Source organism: Betta splendens, chromosome 17 (assembly GCF_900634795.4).
Source record: "Betta splendens chromosome 17, fBetSpl5.4, whole genome shotgun sequence".
NCBI classification, from domain to species: domain Eukaryota; kingdom Metazoa; phylum Chordata; class Actinopteri; order Anabantiformes; family Osphronemidae; genus Betta; species Betta splendens.
In genome coordinates, this window is record NC_040897.2 from 5,150,090 (window position 1) to 5,170,117 (window position 20,028).

At 40.7% G+C, this 20,028-nt stretch overlaps 2 protein-coding genes across 5 annotated transcripts; both read right to left on the reverse strand.

Annotated features, from left to right (window-relative positions):
* Positions 1-104: 104 nt before the first annotated feature.
* On the reverse strand, positions 105-5,736 carry LOC114844365 (major facilitator superfamily domain-containing protein 12-like). Its single transcript, XM_029131689.3, has 11 exons — positions 4,982-5,736; positions 4,774-4,893; positions 4,005-4,215; positions 3,716-3,833; positions 2,985-3,218; positions 2,750-2,842; positions 2,568-2,660; positions 2,300-2,470; positions 1,874-1,968; positions 1,628-1,758; positions 105-1,482 (listed from the first exon to the last, which is right to left on the reverse strand). Exons 1-11 carry the CDS (start codon positions 5,127-5,129, stop codon positions 1,451-1,453), a joined length of 1,446 nt encoding a protein of 481 aa, XP_028987522.1. The 5' UTR covers positions 5,130-5,736; the 3' UTR covers positions 105-1,450.
* Positions 5,737-6,549: 813 nt separating this feature from the next.
* LOC114844366 (casein kinase I-like) lies at positions 6,550-19,207 on the reverse strand. 4 transcript variants are annotated; one of them, XM_029131691.3, is made up of 12 exons: positions 19,054-19,207; positions 14,598-15,652; positions 14,374-14,443; positions 14,013-14,161; positions 13,653-13,887; positions 13,271-13,356; positions 13,093-13,177; positions 12,843-12,988; positions 12,095-12,175; positions 9,599-9,700; positions 8,175-8,281; positions 6,550-7,631 (listed from the first exon to the last, which is right to left on the reverse strand). In XM_029131691.3, exons 2-12 carry the CDS (start codon positions 14,871-14,873, stop codon positions 7,577-7,579), a joined length of 1,392 nt encoding a protein of 463 aa, XP_028987524.1. In that variant the 5' UTR covers positions 14,874-15,652; positions 19,054-19,207; the 3' UTR covers positions 6,550-7,576. The 4 variants fall into 4 exon arrangements, with proteins under 4 accessions (XP_028987524.1, XP_028987523.1, XP_028987525.1 ...); XM_029131690.3 differs by having other exon boundaries at positions 12,843-12,991; XM_029131692.3 differs by lacking the exon at positions 9,599-9,700 and having other exon boundaries at positions 12,843-12,991.
* Between the last annotated feature and the right edge of the window lie 821 nt (positions 19,208-20,028).

A 20,028-nucleotide genomic window follows, 5' to 3' on the forward strand; every position in this document is an offset into this window, starting at 1 on the left:
GAAGCCATTTACGGTCCACTGCTGACGAAACACGAACTTTTTGACAAAGTGGATCTATCCTCTGCTCTGGGGGACGAAACATGAAATTGAACAGAAATTTAACACACTTTTCTATTAATTCTTTATTTACATGATGTAGACATGTGAAAGGTTATAGAAGGCAAACAGGAAACACAAATAGGGAACAGGCTGGCTGTCTGTCAAGCCCCATCTGACACTTCCTCATGGTTTTCATAACTCACAAAGCTCCGAGGCATTTTCTCCATTGTCAGCATTCATTTCCTCACATAAACATAGATAAATATGTGATTTTGAACTGAATGGATTCACTGTAATGGATAGAAAATAACGGACAGGCACCCTAATTTACATCTGCACAACCTCATCACATGATCGCTTTAGTACCTCTGGACCTCATCAGATTTTGGTCTAGAGAACCAGAAGCTTCTATTTTTATTTTATTTTCAACACTAAACACTTAAAATCCCTTTGTAATATATTTGTTATCCTTTTTGTCGCGATGTGGACCCATGAAGCTTTTTTGTATGCAGAGATTAATTACGATTAGATGTTCCGATAAAACAAGCTCATCGTAAACAGAATGCATGTCACCGGGGCAGCACCGAGAAAAGAACATAAAAAGATCATAAAAACCATGTTACTGTAAGCAGAACATGAGTTGAACTAAATCTTCTTTTTTGTGTTGAACCACAAGTAAACGTCACCCGCACATTGATTCCCTTAACTTCACTCAAACACACACGTTTGATCCCTTTAAATTCAGTTTGTAGCAAATAACATTGTGCTATTTAGGTTACTTTTGGAATATAAAAATAAAACATTTTATACTCAATTACATATATATGTATATATTCTATTTGGTCTAATTACAGAGATAAAACAGGTGCAAGTGATTTGAATTTAATCTGATTCTTTTCCTAAATCATCCAGAACCAGCAGGAGTCTCTACAGTTCGACTCCCCTGCCTCAGTAAAGGTTTTAAATGTACTTCAGCATCTGTTAATTTCTGTACAACGTCTCATCCATCCAGTGAGGCTCATACCCAAAACACAAAGAGCCTGACGTGAAGAAACTGTGACTGCTCATCACACGGTAGGATGATACATGTAAAGCTCACAGCACAGACTGCACAGCACCAGCTGCTTGTCTACTGCCTCAGTAGTGAGCACCAGTCGAGCCCAGTCTCAATGCAGAATATAACCTCAATCTAATTATTATACTACATCAAGTGTTTTCAGAACAGTAAAAGCGGGTCCAGACTTGAAAGGCTACAGGATTAACAATCTCCCTGTAGTTTCCTAGTTCGTGTGTTTCCCTGAATCTTAGGTAAAACCAAAAGTGAGAGTTCTTGCTGTCCAGATGAGACTTGTCGAGAGTTTCCTGTCATGCTTCCCCGGAGTCAGTTTTAAAGGATTTGGGGGAGGGGTTGCTAGTTGACTCTGGCTGTATCGTCCGAGACTCCTTCCAAAGCACATAGAAACAAAAACATGCAAAAAAAGACAGGGTGAGAGGGAAGAAGCTGTACCACACACACACACACACACACACACACACACACACACACACACACACACACACACACACACAGTGTCGCTGCTCCACTTACGAGGTCTTATCTTTATAGGCCAGATGAGGATGGAGCACAGGGCCAATGCAGCAACGACTGCCACGCCTCCCGTCACTATGACCATGACGTAGTGGTAGTACCACATGCAGGCTGGACAACACAGCACAGTACTGAGAGAGAGAAAGCGCGAGAGAGAGAGAGAGAGAGAGAGAGAGAAAGAGGGTATAAGGAGGAGCTGTCCAGTTTACATACAGTGTGTGTGTGTGTGTGTGTGTGTGTACTAACTGGCACGGATGCATTGCTTGTATAATCATCACAGCCACTCCATTAGCCAGTTTATCAGTGAAGCTCATGGCTCCATAGACAAACGCTCCACTTTGCTGCAGAGAGACGCAGAGTTGCAGATGTACATGAACGCTGAATGGTCCTGTGTATAAAACCTGTGTATAGAACCTTTCTACCTAGTGGTACTCAAAGTGCATTCACACTCACCCATTCATGCACAGAAGCACACACATTCACACACCTTTATGCTGACACTGGTGGCAACTGGTGGTTCAGTGTCTTGCTCAAGTGTCCTTGGGCAAGACTTGTCAAGAATTCAAGAATTGTCACAATTCAAGAATTGTGAGTCAAGAATTGAACCAACAGCTCTGCACCAAGCACCATCACTGTTTTACGAGTCTCTCTCTCTCTCTGCACGCGTCTTACCGTCTGATCGGCGATGAGCTCTGCGGTCATGGCAAGCGATATGACCAGGATGGTGGCTGAGCCGGCCCCGAGCAGCACGGCTGCCCCGTACACCCGATCGTCCATCGTGTCGTCCAGCAGCACCCAGTAGGAGAAGACTATGATCAGCAGCAGGCCCAGAAAGTAAGTGAGCTGGAGAAGAAATACATTGTTAACGCGGTGGTCTGCTGGCTACTGCCTCCCCGTGTAATCACTGCTCATCAGAGTGAAATAAAAAGGTTCCACTCACACTTTTGCCAATCAGTTTACTGATGGGCTTCATTATGAAGGAGGACAGGAAGCCACTGACATACATCACTAACGGAATGGTCGCTATGTACTTCTGTTGAAGGAAACAGGAGAAGAAGAGCCATCTCTGAAAGTAGAACTTGTGAAACACGTCATTTATATATGACTGTGTGAAACCATTACCTTGTGCAGGCTCAGAGTGTTGATGAGATACATGGAGATGTAGGTCTGAGACAGGTTGACTATTAACCTGGTAGACATGTAGAGCAGGGCCACCTACAAACACACCAATGAACATCTGAGATGATGAAACGCAGTTAATGCTGAATGTGGCAACAGTTAAGCTGAAGCTGAAAAAGGAACTGCTAATTGCAAAAAGGGTGTTTTACAAAGGACGAGGTCTGATGGACATTCTCACCTGGTAGAAGGAGGGCTGCTGTAGCCAACACTTCCACTGGAGAAGAGAAGAGGAGTGACGGGGGAGCAGGGGCCTGCACTCTCCTGCCTCTCCCTCTTCATCTTCCATCCTCCTGTTTCCTCTCACTTCATCTCCTTCCAACTGGGCAGCTGTTCTGGAGCTTTTCTCCTTGGTTCCCACATGGAACAAGATGGAGGACAGGGCGCCGATGCCAAGCACAATGAACGCCAGGTCCTGTGATTGAAAACTCATCATCAACAGTAGATCCTCAACAATCTGTTGCTAATCAATCCCAAACATCTAAAGAGAAAATCGTCAACTGCTGCTTACTGCAGACTAATAATGGTGATTAAATTAACTTCTAAAACAGCAATAGCTTTGAAATAATTAGTTTAGTGTGCTGAGCCTGCATACAATAGAGGGTATGGTGTGTTTACCTTACCTCACTTTGTAATATTGAGAAAATACAGGCTGATCTGCATTAGCAAAGAAGACATGTAACGCTACAAACATATAAAAATTTACTGTACAACGGGTTCAGTCTCCATGTTCACTATATTTACAGGCTGTCCTTTCTCTTGCTGTTTCCAGCTCCAACAGCTGGATGAGACACAGGAGCGTACAGAGTCCGGGACTCACGTCTCACCCATATCTGTTTCTCTTTCTGTTTTATAATTGCTCTCTTCTTCATTTTCAGTAGCTGATCAAAAGGTATGAAAACGCCCCCTCACCCGAAAGACGCCGATATCCACCGCTCCCAGAGTGTCCTCATCTGCGTCGCCCTGCATGTGGAACAGCAGGTAGGCCACAGCGTACACCGTGATGTTTGCGATCACCGTGAATGCATATCTGCGAATAAACAGAAGAGTGGATGTGTGTTCATCCCCACCAGAAAGCCTCGTGGTCAGTGTGTGTGTGTGTGTGTGTGTGTGTGTGTGTGTGTGTGTGTGTGTGTGTGTGTGTGTGTGTGTGTGTGTGTGTGTGTGTGTGTGTGTGTGTGTGTGTGTGTACGGAGCATACCGGTAGGCGGTGAGCTCCACTTTGGCGTGCTCGCAGGTGACCAGCTCTGGGATGAGGGACAGGTGGGAGATCTGCGTGGCGGCCCAGCCGAACTGAAAGACGACGATGAACGGCACAAAGTAGGTGAGGCTGGCCCACTGAGGAGTGAAGGAGTCGCAACCCAGACACTGGTTGAAGATGAAGGCAAAAGACAGCACGACGCTCAGCGTGCCTGGATGAAAAGGGGAATATGACATCTGGTTTAGTGCACACATTATTAACATTACCTGCTGTGATCACTGAAAGGCTACTATGGCATGTTCAGTATTTACAACTTTGTCCTTGTCAAGTCATTAAATAACGGAAGATAGATCGTTTCTTGACCTACAGCATAAAATCTTATCTGACCCGAAGCAAACCAACAAACTAAATAAGTGTCTGGTGTGAGTCGCGTTCAATCAGGATGACCTAATGTCACTAAATATGTGATATTCCTCTTTGCCTGATAAATGACTAGCACCATAACACCATGTAGAATATTAACAGACGGCTGCTACTTTCCTGCATCCAAGTTATATAATATATATTGTGCATGTTTGTCAGCTCATAATATCACTGTATGGAACTTAACTCATATACACAGAAACAGTAAAAACACATCTCCATGTATTTCAGACTGCTGAACTCTGAACATGCACTTTCCTCTTATGCCGTTTCTGTAAATAATTTCTCAATCCCGTGGGTCAGTAAAACCCACGGGCGTGTGATCCCAAACATCCCCCTGACTCACCAACTAAATGCCATGATTTCCTCTTGCCGTAGCTTCCAAAGCCGGGGGTCCTGTCCAACTCGTAGCCAATGAGAGGGGTACAGACAGCATCAGCTATCTGCCCAAGCAGCAGCAGCACGCCTGCACCACAAGGAGACACTTAGTTAGATACTCAATGAAAATCTCGCGTCGTTATGTGATGATCACACACACAGACAGACTGACTGACCTGCGTTTGTGTTGCGAAAGCCAAGCACCGAGTGGTAAAACACCAGCAGGTACGTGAACCACATGGACGCACACAGGTCGTTTAGGAAGTGTCCCACCGCGTAGCTGAGCCTCCTGGACAGCGGCAGAGACCCGTCCGAGTCCGACATGACGCCAAGGCTGCCGCAGTCAAAACCCGCGCCTCCACAGCCCGGCGGACCCTCTTAAAGCTGAGCCAAAGGGCTCAAGTCAGGCGAACATTGTGCACTTTGGGTGGAGCCGAACGAACACATTAAATTTCGGTTCCTCTGTCGCGCAGCTGTTTTAAATGGTCGTTATAAATCTTTGTGGCCAGTCAGTCAGTTACGCGCTGTTGCCACAGGAGTCAGAGTAGAATTCCCCAACAGGTCGGCGTCAATTTCCCTATTGTAATCAGGTGACGGTGAAGAACGGAGTCAAAGTCGGGAGGAGCATCCAGGCACAAATGAAAACTGAAACGCAAGCACAACACACGCCGGGCATCTTTGCAACGCAGGCGCTAAATCTCCTCTAGCCGTTAATCTTCCTCACATATTTAGCGTCAGAGCAACGTATCACAGCCTCGCGGTAGGAAAAAAACTCTATTGTACATCTTTAGCTAGCTGGCTACATGCACATCTGGCCAATTTAGCTGAACTACAAACAGATGTAAACAACAGAAAACCGGTACTGATGACGTAGGCGAAAATGCCCCGTGGAAAGGACCAATAAGAAACCCTTCGTGTCGCCGACAGCCAATTATGAAAGCCTCACGGGCGCAAGTGCCTCACGTGACGGCTAGCAGACAATCGAAGATCGTGTATTTAACAAGAGGAACCTTAAAGTCAGATCCAACCGTAGCTACTTGGCCGCGCAATATTTGACATCACCACCTGTTGTATATAGTAAAAATGCAAAAACGGAATAGGAATTCAAGCTCAATACAATATTAGCCGTGTTGCACTTGGTAATGTCCTGCAATAGATATATGAACCAGCCTGACACAAGCCATAAATTCAATTACCCCCCAGCAGGGACCCTGCGTTCTGAGATGCTTGCAGGGTTTGGAAGGGATCGAATTAAATTGTGTATTTTATTTGAAAATTTTCTGCATCCATCAAACAAAAAACAGCTGCAAATTGAGAATCTCAATTTGACTAAAATGACTCACGAAGGCTCACAATTATTGTAATTATTTACACTTGCTAAGGGTGATTTATACACATTTTAAACATCAAACAGTAATATCTAGGTCCATGATAATAGACCTTTACAAAGTGATCAATTGCAACACAAAGCCTTCAGGAGCCATTACTAGTCTAACCCTATCTACCACTGATGGATTGCATTTATTTGAATGATTTGAATTAGCCCTAATTTCTATCTCCCTAATTTATCAGAATGAATGACCTTTTTACTTGATTGATTGAATCTTGATTGACTGATTTAATTTAACCTGAGAGGATTAGTTGATTACTCAGTTAAGAAAAAGTCACACACAAAGACAGTTCAGCTTGTGGACAAGACAATATAGGCAAATACTTAAAAAATACTGTTCGTTACTACTTTAAATAAAGATCACTTTTTATTTTGTTTGGTTGTTTTTAATGGAGTTATCAGACTTTCAAGGAAAAAAAAAACAACTTAAAAATACAAGTTATTAAAAAATTACATTTTGAGGAACACACTAGAAGCTACAAAACAAACTTTTGGAACAACTCAAAAAAGGAAAAAAAACTGGCTTCAAATTGCAGTCTTTTCTTTAGTTACAAATTAAAACAAGAGGGGAAAGCATAGTTTTTCATAAACATCTCTTAAACCTTTTCTTCTGTGGTTGTGGAGTTGTCCTCTGAGGGTGAAAAGTGTCTGTGAAGTACAAAGAGTCTGATGGCAGGAAAATAGACCACGTCACTCGGTGTGTACTTCTTCTGACCCGAAGGAATAAAAACTTTTTATACTATGTGCGAGAGCTGCATGTTTTGTCCATATAGTCTCTTCATGTTGACCTCAAGACAGAGTGCAGCGTGTTCGTAGGTGTGTTGTCTGTGCACGTGTGGCCCATCAGCCTTTCTGCATCCCGCCGCTTGTCCTCTCTTCTGTATCTCCTCGGATTAATAAACTAAATTACTCTCCTCTGAACCAGTCAGTGAGGATGAAAACAAAAGAAAGAAAATCCAGAGCTAGCCAGTCTGCCAGGAAAACAACTAAATCCAGTCTGGCAACCAATCAGCTTGTCTTTCACAATCTGACAACTGTTCATTTGTGGTCACAGCAGTTTTTGTTGATCCAGTTTTTAGTTCAGCCTTTGACCATAAATACATCAAGATTCCAACACTGGTGCATCTAGTCCACATTTAAAGCTCCGACATGTGTCTGCCTGTCTGGTCAGTCCAGAGCAACACAAACCAGTACGTCAGCTTAGCAAGCATATTCTACTGCCTGAGTGGTCTGCTAGTCCAGCCAACCCAAGGCAGACTACAGGAGCACGAACAGCAGAGGGAGGAGGAGGAGGCGGCTGATGGGGAAAGAGAGAGAAGGTTAATTGAAAAAGAAAGAACGAAAAAAAGGAGATTCGGGGGGTCTCTCTTGTTTCTTGCTTTCATTTGTGTCTCTGGAGAGCTTTCCTCTTCCTCCTCTTAAAGAAACAACAGCACCTGCAATGCACACACACACAAAACACATCAAAAACAGAAGCAAACTATTATATATATTAAACATGTGCAGCTGACTAACATTCAAAACACAGATGTTGGTAACTTGGGCTCAATAATATAAATATAAATATATTAAACCAGATCTTAGCGTGGGAGTTCATCTGGACCTTTATTATGATGTCACTTAAAGTTGTGTTATGTAATTTAGAGGCATACATCAATATGTACAGAGTAAGCAGCAGTAGAAATGTTTAGATGAAAAAGATGAAAGTTTAACACCATTCATTTTTACCAGATACTATAAATGCTGCATGCACTTCTATGAGGCAGTAACAGGAATCATGAACACGGAGAAAACTGAGGATTGTCACAGAGCTATTTAGGCACCTCATTTAAAAATGGTTCATTTTAAGTAATCTTCTAACAACTGAAACTGCAAACAATACTGATTTGAATTGTGGCAAGACAACAATACTCAGAGTAACAGCACAGAGCTCTGAATACAGACACTACATTTACTACATCCTACATCCATGTCCTTACTTGGTATCATCGGCCACTTCAACCTCTGCGTTGGCTGTAATTGGTGCGTTGGAGTGTCCTGCAGTGGGGTCATCCGTATTCAGTTCCCCATTAGTTGAACTCATCACCTAGAGTAAAGAAATGAAGGAGAGACAGATGAATAAAGGCACACTGATGTTGGCTCTGTAGGACAGTAATTCACACTAAGGCAGATAAATCTGAAAACACTGCTCATGTGTGAATCTCCCTGTTGCCACACTAGCATTTTCGGGTCTTAAAAATTGTTTTTACCATTTTCCTCCCCTGTCATGTCAAACCGGTGTTACAGACAAATGGAAAGCAGTAGGACAATAAAAGGCTGATTGCTGTTCCGTATACAGCGCTTTATATCTCATCAAGTTTTCAGAAGTAGATATATGCTGTCATGCAAAACAGCAGTGACTCTGATTTAATGGCTAACAGAGATTTTGTTGATATTGCTATGCAGCGGCTTAAGCTGCAATATTTCCAAAGGAGCTAAATCAAAAGCAGCCAAGACTGTCATTATGAAGGCACCTACAATGCCACAAACCTCTACCAGGTACAGTCTGGATGTAGACAGCTTCTCATAAACCATCAGTGCACAAAAATGTCAAACTGCTCTTCAAATGTCTGTTCTTTGGTCTGTTGTCCTATATTTCTGTCTCTTAAAAGTTTATTTTCCAGTGAAGCGTCTACAAAAAACACTGTTGTTCTTCCCACAGAAATCTTTAAATATTAACACACATTACATTCTAACTACCCAGGTCTCCCTGGGTAGTCACAGAGATTATAATATTTTACTCCACCAGTTCATTAATAATACATTTCATTTATAAAGCAGTTTATATTTAAAACAAATCTTATTCCACTGGACGCAAACAGTAATATGCAAAGCCATTACTACAAGATGCACAGCACTGACGTTCATTTCACCACATTTGCAGATTTAAAGTGTAAGCAAATCTATTTTATAATCTGGTTTGATGCCAACTTCTAGGATCCCTAAGGTAACTGCCAAGCTCACAGAGTACACAGTATGAAAGCTGGTTTCCTCTACCTGGTCAGCCTAAAAATCACAACTTACTCTGTGTTGGCTCTGAAATCTCCACTCAGTCTACAGAAGTGAGGAAACCATCTTCTGTCCCCCTATGGCAACTCCATCAATTAAATGTTCAACAGGTAGTGGTAGCTTGAAAGTGGAACTGTAAATGCTGCCCTATGGCTATGGAGGACTAAAAGAAAATAAGCTCAATCCACAAACCAATGCTAGATACTTTCAATAACATCCCCATTTCAGAGGGCTACTGGGCTTGTTAGAAAATTTAAGGTCAGCCCTGCTGCAGAGACAGAGTAGGTCATGCAAGCAGACAGACAGGTAGGAAGACAAGCAGGAAGCCAACAGAGCTATCTCTTCCTTTCAGTACCTGGACAGACCCGCCCAGCCTATCAGCAGTGAGATGGGAGCCCAGCAGCTCTCGATTGGTAACTGGAGTCGGCTGGGACTCGCTGCCTTTCCCCTCTGGAGACTAGAGGAGACAGTAAGCCGATCGCAGGAGAAAACAAGATGGTAGGAGGAACATGTGGTGAAGACGGTGAAGAGGACAGGGGGTTAGAAATTGTAGGGTTGCAACAGAAAGGGGAAGAGACAAGTGTGAGAGAAGAAGGAAGGCAATGAGGTGAGGCACAGGAGGAGCAGATGGAGATGAGACGTGGTGGCGTAAAGAACAGGACAGTGAGGAGAGCAAAGAATAAGAAGAGAGTGATAAAAGAAAGAAAAGAAACAGTGAGTCCAGAGTCAGTATTTGGTGGAGGGGGGTGAGCACTCAAGTAAACAGCATGTGTGTCGAAACCCCATAGAAAAGGGGAAAGAGGTGGTCTACCTTCTTTGTTCCTCAACAAACTTAGGCTAGTGCGTGTTTTGAGATGATTAAACTAACACATCTGCACAGGAAACAGTCAGACAAACTACCAAGGCAAACTGCAAATGTAGCTAAGAATAAAAAGCAGAAGTTGTACAAATCCAAACTATGTCTCACACTTGCCACCAGCCCTTTCCAACTAACTTATGATTTTAAAATTACAAAAATAATCATCTCAGAAATCTGTAGTACAGTTTGATCATGAGAAAAGAAATAGACAGTGGCTAGTGTACAATATAGAATGTCTACATTAAATAAGACGTCTAGCCCTTCCCAATGGTTCATCTGCTATACAAGTGATCATTGTCCCACTCTGACAGGATCACATCCCCCAACACTCAGACAGGAGTAAAATAGGTGGCAACCAGGCTTCAGTGGGAGAAACTACAGAAACACGCAGAGCGATTATTAGAGTGACTTTTGATATCTGTATGTCAGTTTAACAGTGCAACTCACTCTGCACCAACAACCCATCCCACAGCTGAATCAACAGTTTCGATACTTCAGTAGGCAAGAAGAAAAAATTAGCCTGGGTCACCACCAAAACCACCACATAATACAGATTACTATACGTAGAATAGTATTGTCTGTGCTTACACTTCCTACTTACTGGTAATAGTCAAAACAACAATCCCACAAATGACCTCCAACCTTTCTACGGTGTAGCACATAGAGCACTGCAACATGATCAATGCTTCTTATTTGATACACAGCAGGCAGCAAGCTACATACTGTAAACACCGGTTATATCACAAAGATCGGTAATATAAAAATAGATTAATTGGAAGCAGCCCTTAAAGTATCTCAGGCAACCCAGACAATCTCACAGTAAAAACGGACCCTAAATGTCCACATCGCAATTCAAATTACAGTATTTAGAAAATCCACATGTCAAACAGAGGATGCTAAAAAGTATCCTACATAAAACGGGGGTTTCATCTGCAGAATACAATATCCAAATATTTTATACCACTGCTGTATTCAGGATGCGGTCAGATCAAAACTAATTCCATTCTAGGTCCATGTTTCTCTCCAACCACTAATCTGTGGTCTTATGTATTCAGGCCACATTTTCAATCAAAAAAAGACAAAGTTAGACTGTGCTATTTCAAAAACTGCTCAGAAAATTCCTAATTTGTCCTAATGCCTGCACCTAAGCAAAAATACTGTACACTGAAATTAACAAAATAATAAACTAAAATATAAAAAAACATTGGGGATAGACGATAAAGACCCACCAGAAGAACCTGGGCCAAAAGAGGAGCTGTGTGTGCAGTCTAAAAATCTATCTAGTGTAGTTTTAAATATCTAAAGCACAAAACATGTTGGATGAGAAAATCAGAGTTTGAGGAATGATTAAAATGATTAAACGTTTTTTGGTTTTTCCCACAAGGATGACTATAGTTCAGTTAAACTGCTGTGCACTTTGAAAGATAACATTATTGCACATTCAATTTTGAAACATTATTTTTATGAAATGTGAAAAAGTATGTCGCATGGAAGTCAAGACATGCATCACAAAAAGTTCATTAAAACTATGACAAAATGTTTGATAACATCCAGTAGTGTTTAAAAGACAAAAGAGGGCATGTGCTTTTTTTTTTTAAAACAAGTCAGAACGTCTGCTGATTAGCGTCAAAAACATCTAAAAGCCACAGTAAGACCACTTGTAAACAGTTAAATATCAACCCATTGGTTAAGCATTAAAATCATTATTATTAGTTACAGCAACTATTGTATAATGCAGGTAAAGTAGTAGATGGATAAAAAAGTCCAGCCTTCTCAGCTGTCATATTTGCTGCCATCTTTAGTTTTGACTAAAAGGACACACTAGTAACTGAAACCAAGTGATCGCCCTAATCGTCAAGTTGAGTAAGATACAAAATGACTAAAGCTGCAGGTGCAGAGAGAAGAAAAGCCGTCCGAGGAATCTTTGGAGTCGGTTTTAAATATTCAGACCCTAAGACAGCATGCATGGCAACACTAACATTATGTATGTACCTGGTTTTTGGTCTGTGCTGCTTTCTCTCGGTTGCTCGTCTGAAGCGGAGTCTCGCTGGCTACTGGACCAATATGAGTGGGCTAAACACAAAAGTGAGGTTACAATGGGATAAGACAATTGACTGTTCTAATAAACACTAATAGACATTACACTGCAGCAGTCAGTCAGACACTAGACCGTGCTGACCGTGCAAAGATTCGTGCAAAGATTCTTGTCCTTCGTCTTTACAACTGATAAACTCTCAAACTGAGAGGCCTAGAGTAGCTACAGCTTCACCAGAAAGGGCAAACGGTTATTACCTACTTAGTACCTACCTATTTGTACCTAGTAGTGTACCTGTATCTTCACTTAGGAGTTTCTTTGAAATGCTAAATTTTTTTAAAATCATCACTAATTTCAACAATGAAATTAGTGATGATTACAAAGCAAGTGTCACAAAGCAAGTGAGCTACTGTTTTGTTCTAATACAAGAAATCAAGAATTTCAGTTCTGTAGAATTTGCACTTCTCTCCAATGGTAGGTCTTCATTCTGGTTTCAGGTACATGCTGCTTTCAGGCAATCAAATACTAGAAGCCAGTAATCCATGGTAGAAGCAGTTTTATGAGTAAACTGTCCATCTTCAGAAGTCTGAGCTGCTTTTCTATTAAATAGCCAGTGATGTAAATTCCTGCTGTCATTAAAAGCCCAGCTTGGGTGGTTGCTAAACTTATCTGAACTTATTTGGATTGTCATGTGTCCAAACTAACCAGTGTCTTTCCAGTCCAGTCATACTGGTAGTCAAAGATATATCCATTCCTGTCAAACAGATCCGTGAAGAGTTTCCTCAAATAGTCGTAATCTGGCTTCTCGAAAAAGTCCAGACGACGCACGTACCGCAGGTAGGTGGCCATCTCTTCTGTAACGTATGCAAAAGGCACAATACACACACAAACGCTTAAGGTGTTAGAATTTCGTCGTAGCTACACACAAACAATATATGCATGAGTATGTACAAACCTGGGAAGTTCTCACACAGGACCTCTATTGGTGTGTCTCTTTTTGTGTCTCCTATCTTCTGATAACGTTCTTTAAGAGTGTCAGCCTAATAAGAACAAAGACAGACAGAAATAGATTCACAACTGACTGATTATGTGTAAAAGAAAGAGAAGAAGTAACAAATGGAGTGTCCCTTCACCTTTAGTCCCTGCCACGGTAGGCTGCCTCTCAGGAAGTACATGAACATGTGGCCTAGGGCTTCCAGGTCATCTCGCCTGCTTTGCTCTGAAATAACAAAGCAGCACAGCGTCATCTGCCGGACTAAATCACTAGTATCAAATTCAACACCTTTGAGTTAAGACAGAGTCTAACAACACAAACGTTTGTAGAAAAACATGTTTCTATCGCAATATCTTACTCCCTCATATTTAACCTAGTGGCACTTCTGATTTGCAAAAGTAAGGTGATATTTAAACACAATAAGGGCAGACCGTGCTTTTTTAGGAATCTCCTTAGCAGATTGTCTAATATGAGAATGAATAGTTCTCACTATTAATTATTGCTACAAAAAAGCATCTCACCTTTTCCCAGATGCGTATTGATGCTCATATATCTAGCAGTTCCAGTCAGACTCTTGTGTTCTCTGTAAGGAATGTGTTTCTTTGTCTCCGGGTCTATGTACTCTTTTGCCAGACCAAAGTCAATGATATGGATGGTGTGTTGCCGTTTGGTGCCTGGTCGGCCCACAAGGAAATTCTCAGGCTTAACATCTCGATAGATCAGACTTCGCGTGTGGACAAACTCCATACGAGTTATCTACAGAGTAGACAACAACGCATTTTTAAAAATAAAGAAGACTGGACATGTTATTTAATGATACCAGGGATACTTTGAGTGAGCAAACTAATTTCTCTGGTTGAAAAATGTTTGGTTTGTCTTACCAGTTGTATGGCTATCATGAGTACAGTCTTTAGTGAGAAGGTTCGGTCACAGAGGTCAAAAAGATCTTCTAGACTGGGTCCCAGTAGCTCCAGAACCATAGCATTATATTTACCACATGGTCCAAAGTAAAACACCTGGGGGACACCCTCTGAGTGACAAAGAGATAAAAGATGCAAATGCATGTAGGTTTCAATTAAATTCATGTATAAATAAATTTATCGATGCATTCATTTTACTTTTTGGCACTAAAACATTCGTCTGCTACATAACATCCAAACAAAATAAGAAAAGTGTTGAAAAGATAACTATTCACATCCCATGAGTTTGAATGGAGCACACAGAAAAGACAGCAGTTCTCACCTGAACTTCCGAGCTGTTTGTAGAAGCGATATTCTAAATGGAGCTGCGGTGCCCGTGATTTGATCGGCTCCTGCAATGGAGGGAATAGAACAAGTCTTACAAAGAAAGTTGATTATACACATTTGATCTGACAATGATGTAAAAATATGTATGTAATGGTTTTCTCTGATCTTGTGTAATGTCTTTTCAATAATGTGATAATGTCTATTAAAGTAGATCTTTACCAGTTTAATAGCCACATATTCATTGGTGTACAGGTTCTTTCCAAGTCGTAGCTCTCCAAAGTTTCCACAGCCAATCTTCTTTCCCACTCGGAAGTTTGGTCCAACCATTAGAACCCCGGAGTTGGAACCAGCACTCCGTCCACTGTGGCCTGATCGACTACCTGTCTTCCCAGACATCCTCTTCCCTTCATCTGTCTCTACCTTACCACCTCCTCCACCTCCACCACCACCACCTCCTCCACCCCCACCCCCGACTCCTCGCTTGTCAAAGTCCATCAGTTTGTGGTAGCCTGGTCTCTCCACGGTTAAGCCGATTCCATGCAACTAAACAACCACCAAAACAATTTGCCTAGCAGCTCAGACTTTAGGAAGGTGTACACCGGGCCAGACTGTGAGTTACACAGGATTTATGGCTTGACTATAAAGAGCCAAGAGAGTGGCTACTAATGGGACAGGTGCAAATAGAAGAAATGGGTGGATGAAGGACCAAAGCTTAGTTTCCTTAAATTAAACACTTTTTAGTAAGATAGAATCGTGCAAAGGGTTGATGACTGAAATATGGAAATAGTTGTGAGTAAATAGATGACTAAATGAACAATGATGGGGTCTACCTCTAATGAAGAGATCATACCCCCTTGTAGGGGCCAGAGAGAAGGATAATAATTGCCTGAGCTTTCACTATAGGTTGCTAGCCATAAGCTAACATGCTGAAGAAAACTAGAAGGCTAAGATTTCAGTGTCATGTACAAGACAACCATGACAATAGTCTAATATTAGCCTACGGTGTTTTAGGTTAACAAAAAACTATATCTGGCTTTAGAGTTTTGACATTTTTACATCAGATGTTCAGTTATAAACAAGCACTTTAGGTGTATAATTTACTGCCACAGGGTTTGTGAATTAGTTTAAGGACGGGTGATCCTATAAATAGTAGAACAGTGTACTTTTCCACCGCCAGACAGATCCTGATATCACTGTCAGACAACTACAGAACCCAGGAGAAGTTGTGGCCTTAGATGTGAGAGATGCTGTGTACTGAGGTTTCAATGCAGCACCTGGAAAAAAAGTACATTATCAATCACATTTTCATTAAGTCAAGCACTGTATGTTTAGACAACAAAATCTTTTAATCAAGACTAAATAATGATGAATGCCTAAGGACCAATCTATTCTGGTGTTGTACAAGGGAATTACAATGTACTTGAGCATAGTAATTAAGTTATTACATCCAACATAACCAGGACAGATCTTCCTCCAGCAGAACTGGGCATTAAGAAAACCTCCTCTCCTCTCTACATTCCATGCTTTCCTTTTGCAGCCAGTCTGCCTTTACCTCTCCTCCTTTCACATCCTATTTCCTCTATTCATGCTATAATGAACGAATCAATGGCAGGCATTTGCATCCATTATGCTACTTATTTTAAACACAAGGTAGCCTTTTTAAAATTGTTTATTGGTCTAGATGCATTACCCTTACTAATTTCTTCAAACATTTTACATAGGGAAGTTCATCCCAATCTTCTTCTAAGATTATCTTAAACTGCATAAAACTGTGTGTGAAATGACAGATCAGGTCTCTCCACAAATGTTCCATGCACTCTAAAGTCTAGGGTTTGTTCTCAAGATACTTTGTGTGTTCTTACAGTATTGTCCTGGCTGTTTGCTTCATGTTACTGAGCTATAATGATAGTGGCGCACAGTGTTAGGCCTCATGCAATCCTAGGCAGGTTCAAACCCTGTAATTGCAAAATGGCAAACTCCAAGCAGGCTGACAATGTCACTAAAACCAGAGCCAGCAATTCCTAGAAGACAATAATATTACTGTCAAAACTAAAGTCACTCATCAAATACTGTACGCATGCAGGTCTAGTGGAATCACATTAAACACCGAGTCTGACACTTCGATTTTATCAGGTACACCACAAAAACATTTCCGATGCTACTACAAATCTAGCCCCAGTATATGACAACAGCCTTGATAATTACCTGTTTGCAGTTTGTTATTTAAACAAATTATTACTATCACCTGAGTTTATGACATAATTAGGTTGGAAATTAGAGTGACCAGGCCTCCAAAAGGGATTCTATGATAACATTCAGTCTGACTTTAGAACTGTGCCTTTAATTACATCTGTGTAGCAGTTCAAACACTTTACCCATGATCCTACACAAGCTTCAGTCAGATTGAGCTGCTCACAGGAAAAAAATCAATGCGTTGTATAGGCCGTAGATATGAACAATGTAGTCCTGCACAAAGTGAGAGTCACAAACACTCCCACGCAATATCTGACATCAGCTAGAGCAGGAGTTTGAAACCTTGGTATAAATCTAATTTAGAAATTGAGCTCCTAACTAAAACACAGATTTCACTTGAAATTCAATTTACCGTGGTTAGTTTAGTTTTAACAATTCAGGCCAAACTTGGACAGATATGTGTAACCTATGCTTCACCATAAACAAAACCATAAGTTGACATGTAGTTTTATTAACCTATATAGGTTTTGGAAATAGTAGACAATTGTCCGTTAAGCACTGAAATGATTAAACTATTTATATCATCACTAACTCACTCCATATTTGTATCAGGGTGTCTACCAGCACCATCCAGAGCAGTTAAGGTTTACTAATTTATTGTACTGACTAGTCTGCATACAACCTGCACTCAGCAGAATCCACTTCATGCCACAGGCTACAAACATGACCTCAATTTGAAGGCAACTGGGACAAATGATTTTATGTTTTTCCACAAGAACAGAATTTAAATGTCGATAATTTAGATGAAAAACCACAATATTAATTTTTACTGGTACTAAATGCACCAGAAATTCAGCAGGTTGTTTAGTTAAAATGGTAAGAAAACAGAAGGACACACTTAAAACAAATTTTTATTTAAACCCGTATCCTATACACGCTTAACTGTTTAAGAGCCAGAAGAACTATTATATAAATTTTATCATAATCATATTTCTAGGACAGCAATCAAGCTAAAATAAATTTATGGCAGGGGCCCATTTTAACTCTCTGTCTTGCATCCTCTTCACTGAAGCATCTGTTCTTGTAACCTCTTACGTTCGGTCATACACCAACTATTTACGTGAGAAGTCTGATATGCGCTGACTCATTAAACGCAGAACATCCCATTCCATCACCTTACAACAATATGCAACAACTGCTTGCAAATAAAAACTTCCTCTGTACATTTCCTGGCAAATAAAGTAGAAACAATAGGCTTGGCTTTACACAAGTAATTATATTCTTACCCTACACCAGCTGCTTAGCTGTCCAGCATCAAATACAAAAGCAATCAACAACAATGCAACAATCCTTTAATAAATAGTGAAACTAAAGTATATGCTTAGTCTTTTATACAACACATACACTAGTTCAAGCTGATATTACTTCCCTAATGTACTTATATAATTACTGCTGTCATTCTGCTGCAATTTACAACATTTAAAGACAGTGCACATGTATGACAAGAAAAATAATCACACTACAGTTCTATTCAATGGCATTTACCCTGTAACTAACTCATGGGTACATAGTAGCGGTCCACATGCTGGACTGATCTAAGTGACACAATACTTTATTCTAAAAAGGAATCTGAACACTTTAATTTCTTCTTTGGACACAGCAGAAGGTTTTGATGGAATTTTTGGGTAAATCATCAAGTATAGTTTTCCCGTGCTGTATCAACACGGCCTCGTCTTACTACTCACACACTTACAGGAATATTTTAGCTGGAACCACATCTTACTCATATCGGTAGCGTACGTATAGCGGTTTGGGTGAAAACCTTGAAGCCATTTTAAGAGCGAGGAAAGTTGTTTTAATAAGTGGTCATTATTTCGGTTTTCAGAGCCGAATTTTCCGAGACGATTGTGTTCGTGTTTGCTAACATGCCCAGGGTTTAGCTCATACGACTGCAACACATTTCACTTTCTAGATGTAGCTTTCCTGCCATCAATCTGGTACCTGTACGCTTACAATCGCAACCTGACATTTGCTGAAACTCTGTTTTAAGTAACCATACTTTGCGTTGCCATTATTGCACATCAAGCTTTTAACTGAGCTAACGTTAGGTAACGCAGGAAGTTAACCTAATGCTAGCTAAGTTTAGGCCACCGCAGTTTGTGACTCTTTGGCCTCAATGTAGCTTGACAACGTTAAATATAGTGAAACAAATTTTAAGTAGCCAACTTGTCAAAGTGTACTTCCCAGTGAAATAATGTCAAAGAACATGTCAAGAAAAGTGACGGGTTACAGTAACCAGTGCATCATATAAACAGCTAGCTTTAAAGCTAGTATGTATTAGCTTCTGTGGTCATAGCAAAACGTAGCCAACATGCTAGCCAGCCAGCTAACTAGCCAATGCTAGCTAACGCTGAATTTATGCCCACACAGTCATTCATACCCAATTTATTGAACAGATAAAAACAATAAATACTTTACGTACCTAAAACGCATTTCTTTGTTTCTTTATATTTGTAGTTTCTAATAAATTGTTCTCATTTTCTTCGTGTCGTTTCCCTGCTCATCTCTTTCTCTGAGGATGTTTGGCTATCCAGCTGAAAAGCCTCGCCAGAGACCATTACGCGATTTGCGTTGACGATGACAGGCGTGGCGCGATAGACGATACAAGCGAGCGTACACCTGTTTAAAGAATACGGAGAGAATATCTGCGTGGGCGTTTATGCGTCTATGTGCGTGAGAGTGAGCACGCGCACTATGATTTGTGTAAAAAAGTACTTTTTACTTTGAGCAGAATAAACTCGCCTCGCTTGACTGTATCCCCCCCGATAAAATGAAGCCTTCTTTAAATTCTAAAACATTTGCTGATTAATGAGCAAAAAAAACTCAGTTATTGACACTGTGGAGAAAGTTGGACAAATATTTTGGAATTAATCCCCTGATTAATTTATGAGAGAGTTTCTCTATTTATTGTTATAATGTCAAAATGAGTCCAGAGAAAGGCATCACTTGTCTATTTAGCTTTGGATCAAAGGAGTCATTTAGAGGTCAGGAAGTGGCAAAGGGCTTTTCAAGGTAAATAGAATAATAGAGTGAATAAATGGGGAACACTCTTCCAGGGATCATATTAAATGTTTATAATGTCATTAATTACTCATGGTTTCTGATATCAATAATATTGTATCCCGCATTATCTTAATATTGTAGGTATTTATAAATTTAATTAATTTGTATTTGCATAAATATAAACTTGCAGTTTGGGGCACAGCATGGTGGTTGGTTCAGGGATAGGGCAGAGCTCCCCAACTCAATAAATACAGTTAATAGATCCTGACAAGTAAAACAACAGGTTAACAAATGCAATGATGACAGTGTCTTCTGTGTGTTTGTTTGTTTTATATATTATGTTCACAAACTCATAGACGGTTGAAATTTTATTATTACTTTGTCTGTCTTTCTA

Excerpts from the sequence above, each read along its gene's own strand:
- LOC114844366 (XM_029131690.3), bottom strand. The coding sequence starts at position 14,873 with ATGGACTTTGACAAGCGAGGAGTCGGGGGTGGGGGTGGAGGAGGTGGT. Across the intron at positions 13,888-14,012 it reads TCATGATAGCCATACAACTG|ATAACTCGTATGGAGTTTGT; the intron begins GTAAGACAAACC and ends TCTACTCTGTAG. Across the intron at positions 13,178-13,270 it reads TACCGTGGCAGGGACTAAAG|GCTGACACTCTTAAAGAACG; the intron begins GTGAAGGGACAC and ends TGTTCTTATTAG.
- LOC114844365 (XM_029131689.3), bottom strand. The coding sequence starts at position 5,129 with ATGTCGGACTCGGACGGGTCTCTGCCGCTGTCCAGGAGGCTCAGCTAC. Across the intron at positions 3,834-4,004 it reads GTGGAGCTCACCGCCTACCG|ATATGCATTCACGGTGATCG; the intron begins GTATGCTCCGTA and ends GTTTATTCGCAG. Across the intron at positions 1,483-1,627 it reads GCCTATAAAGATAAGACCTC|GAGTCTCGGACGATACAGCC; the intron begins GTAAGTGGAGCA and ends GTGCTTTGGAAG.